Genomic DNA, 3015 nt, shown 5'->3' with positions numbered 1-3015 from the left:
TTTGTCCAAATTTACTACGGTCACGTTCGTACACATTGTACCGTGAAATAAGAAATTTGTTTCTTCCTCTTTTTATCTTACCATGTCTTTCTTAGATTGCTTTCGTCTTTCAAATGCACATCCCTATCATTTAAAAGGTTTACAGTATTTGTTTTACTAAATTTGTTAACCTTAACTATTTTCTCTCAATTGTAATTTATGTCATTTAGCGTATAAGATATTCAAAATAATTTGTAAAAATTGTGCATAGTAACAGCATATCGATTGGTTTATTTATAATTTCTCTGCTATCGCATTACATCACGGGTTTTCCTAATGCACGTTTCTTCATACAATTTGAAGGACTTTGAGTTTTTTTTACTGCATAATATAATGTAACCTAACACTGATTATTCAAATGCACTAACACTCTAATTGCTAAAATACTTTTATTTTATAACTCATCTTCAACGTGTTTTTTGTGGTGCCACGCTGGTTAACGTTTTCTTTCCCCCTTAAACCAGTCAACAGTCATAATAGAGTTACGTTACGTTCTAAGCTCTAGCCCTGGAAAGTGGCCCAAAATGTACGCGCAAAACATGACATTTTTTCCTTTTCTTATCAGTGAAAGTAGTCGGCAGTGCAACATTAGTCAACATCAACAGGTTAAACCTTCTACTTTTCTTTTTGCGAAGGTACGTGCGCGTCACTGCGGTAAGCGGTAACGCAAGCCGTTTGCGTAGCGACCGTCCGATCAGTTTGGGTGCAAGGTAACAGTGTACAATTGGCGTGTGCACTATATAAACCATGACCCGTCAGTGCAACAGTCATACTCAACATTCAACTTTCATCCACTCAACAACGAACTTTCAATAGCAGCTGACTGTGGAGGTGACTACCAGCTTACATTCAGTACTCTTCGAATTGATTTCATATTTTACACTTATTTCCATTCCTATATTTAATAGTTTTCATTCGACAACTCTGTATCGGTTCAACATAGTTCAAGATGAAGTTAGCAGCATCATTGACCGCGACGTTGTTCGTCGTTTGTCTACAGTTGGCCAACTGTTTCCAGGAGCCAATGTATGGTGCGAGGGCAACTACTGCCCCACCTGGCAATCGTGTAGGAATTTATCCAACCACTACCTACTGTCCGCACCATTACGGAAGTCACGAAAGCAGCGAAGAACATATGACCGCCGTCGATCATTATGCGCCGAAGCTTCACTGTAAGGATGGACACTGTCCGGAGAAATTGCTCCCACTATCGATCTGCGTACAACTTCCATCGGATGCACCGAAGAAACTATCCAAGAATCTGCTGCACCAAATTGTTTGCTCACTGATGGTGGACCCATCGAAGCATCATCCTGCTCCCAAGACTCCGTACGCACCGCACAGCAAACCCTGCGAATATCCGAAGAAACCGTGCGAGTGCACCAGGAAGCCATACACTCCGCCGAAGGAACCTTGTGACAAGCCGAAAGAAACATACGAACCACCACGCAAGGTGTACGAACCGACGCCAAAGCCTTACGTCGAGGAGAAGGAGTCTTACGAGCCACCGAAAAAGCCCTACACGCCGCATGTACCATACAAACCAACCTATGCTCCAGAGAAGGAGTCTTACGAACCGCCGAAAAAGCCCTACACGCCGCATGTTCCATGCAAACCCACCTATGCTCCAGAGAAGGAAACTTACGAGCCACCGAAAAAGCCCTACACGCCAAATGTACCATACAAACCCACCTATGCTCCAGAGAAGGAAACTTACGAGCCACCGAAACAGCCCTACACGCCACAAAAACCTGTCTACGGATCATCAGCTGAAGGATACGATCAACCGAAGAAGTCCTATAAGCCACACAAGCCTACTTGCGGAGTATCGGCCGAAGCTTACGACACGAAGACATACACACCACAGGTACCACACAAACCAGTCTACGGAGTATCGTCTGAAGCGTACGACTCACCAACGAAGTCCTACGCCGCACCGAAGGAAGTATACACTGCCCCGAAGGAGTCCTATACACGTGTACACTACGGTCCACCAAAGGAAACGTACGGAACTACGGAAAAGCCTTGCCATAAACCTACCACTCCCGTACCGTACACCACCGCTCGTCCGAAGCCCTGTGCCACGCATCCCACTTCGTACACCTACCCTACGCCAACCTCAACTGTGACCTATGCTCCGTACACCGTGCCACCCCGCTATCCGTCGATGAAGTACAACACCCAGCCCTACCCGAAACCGGCGTACGCTCCGGGTAGTTACGAATCTAAGGCGCCAAGCCAAGCTCCTCTACCGACCTATCCGAAACCACCGAAAAAGTCTTGTGCCTGCACTGAACATTACCAGCCCAGCGTTGGATACTATTAAACCTTGGACGATAACGAAACGGTGCACAGCCATCCTTTGCCATCCAGGCATTTAGTTTTGTAGCATTCGAGTTAAACATATTTATTTTAGGTATTTTAATAAATTTATAAAACAATTCAATAGAAAAACCAAAACTCTGAACGGTTGTTATATTTTATTTAAATTCAAAGATACACTCTGCCAAAACTAGAATGTAGGTTAAAGCTTTGAAAGATCCAGCATTTATAAATGTTTATCTAATTTGAAAACTTTAATGACGTCATTTCTTTGCAAAGACAATACAAAGCCCCTAGAAAACTTAATTGTTTTGCATTGTTTAATATTGTAATCGTTTCCCGAGGCACGTTGTATCCGATTGCGTAAAAACGTGTTGAAGCCCTTAAAAAAAGTGATGAAATTTTCAAATGGGCAAGGTTAAATGCTATCAGCGGTAAGCGAATTTTACCGCCGACTTGCGCCGACGTATGACGCCGTACACGTGAGGAATGTATACATAAACTGATTCACTTAACTTTTTTGTGCTCCTTAGTTTGAACAGCAACCACACATAACGCTATATTAAATTTCCCCGCAGATATCTTACCTTTGGGAGTTTTCTGGGAAAAAGGAAGAAGGATAAAAGAAGAAAAAGTTAATATAAAAAGAGAATA

General features: G+C 43.1%; 1 protein-coding gene across 1 annotated transcript; it reads left to right on the top strand.

Annotated features, from left to right (window-relative positions):
• Positions 1–988: 988 nt before the first annotated feature.
• Positions 989–2365, top strand: LOC125767183 (DNA-directed RNA polymerase II subunit RPB1-like). Its single transcript, XM_049433496.1, has one exon. It carries the CDS (start codon positions 989–991, stop codon positions 2363–2365), a length of 1377 nt encoding a protein of 458 aa, XP_049289453.1.
• The last annotated feature ends 650 nt before the right edge of the window (positions 2366–3015 follow it).

This window comes from Anopheles funestus, chromosome 3RL, assembly GCF_943734845.2.
Source record: "Anopheles funestus chromosome 3RL, idAnoFuneDA-416_04, whole genome shotgun sequence".
NCBI classification, from domain to species: Eukaryota; Metazoa; Arthropoda; class Insecta; order Diptera; family Culicidae; genus Anopheles; species Anopheles funestus.
The sequence above is the reverse complement of the archived record's forward strand: the minus strand, read 5'-3'. Positions and strand labels throughout refer to the sequence as shown.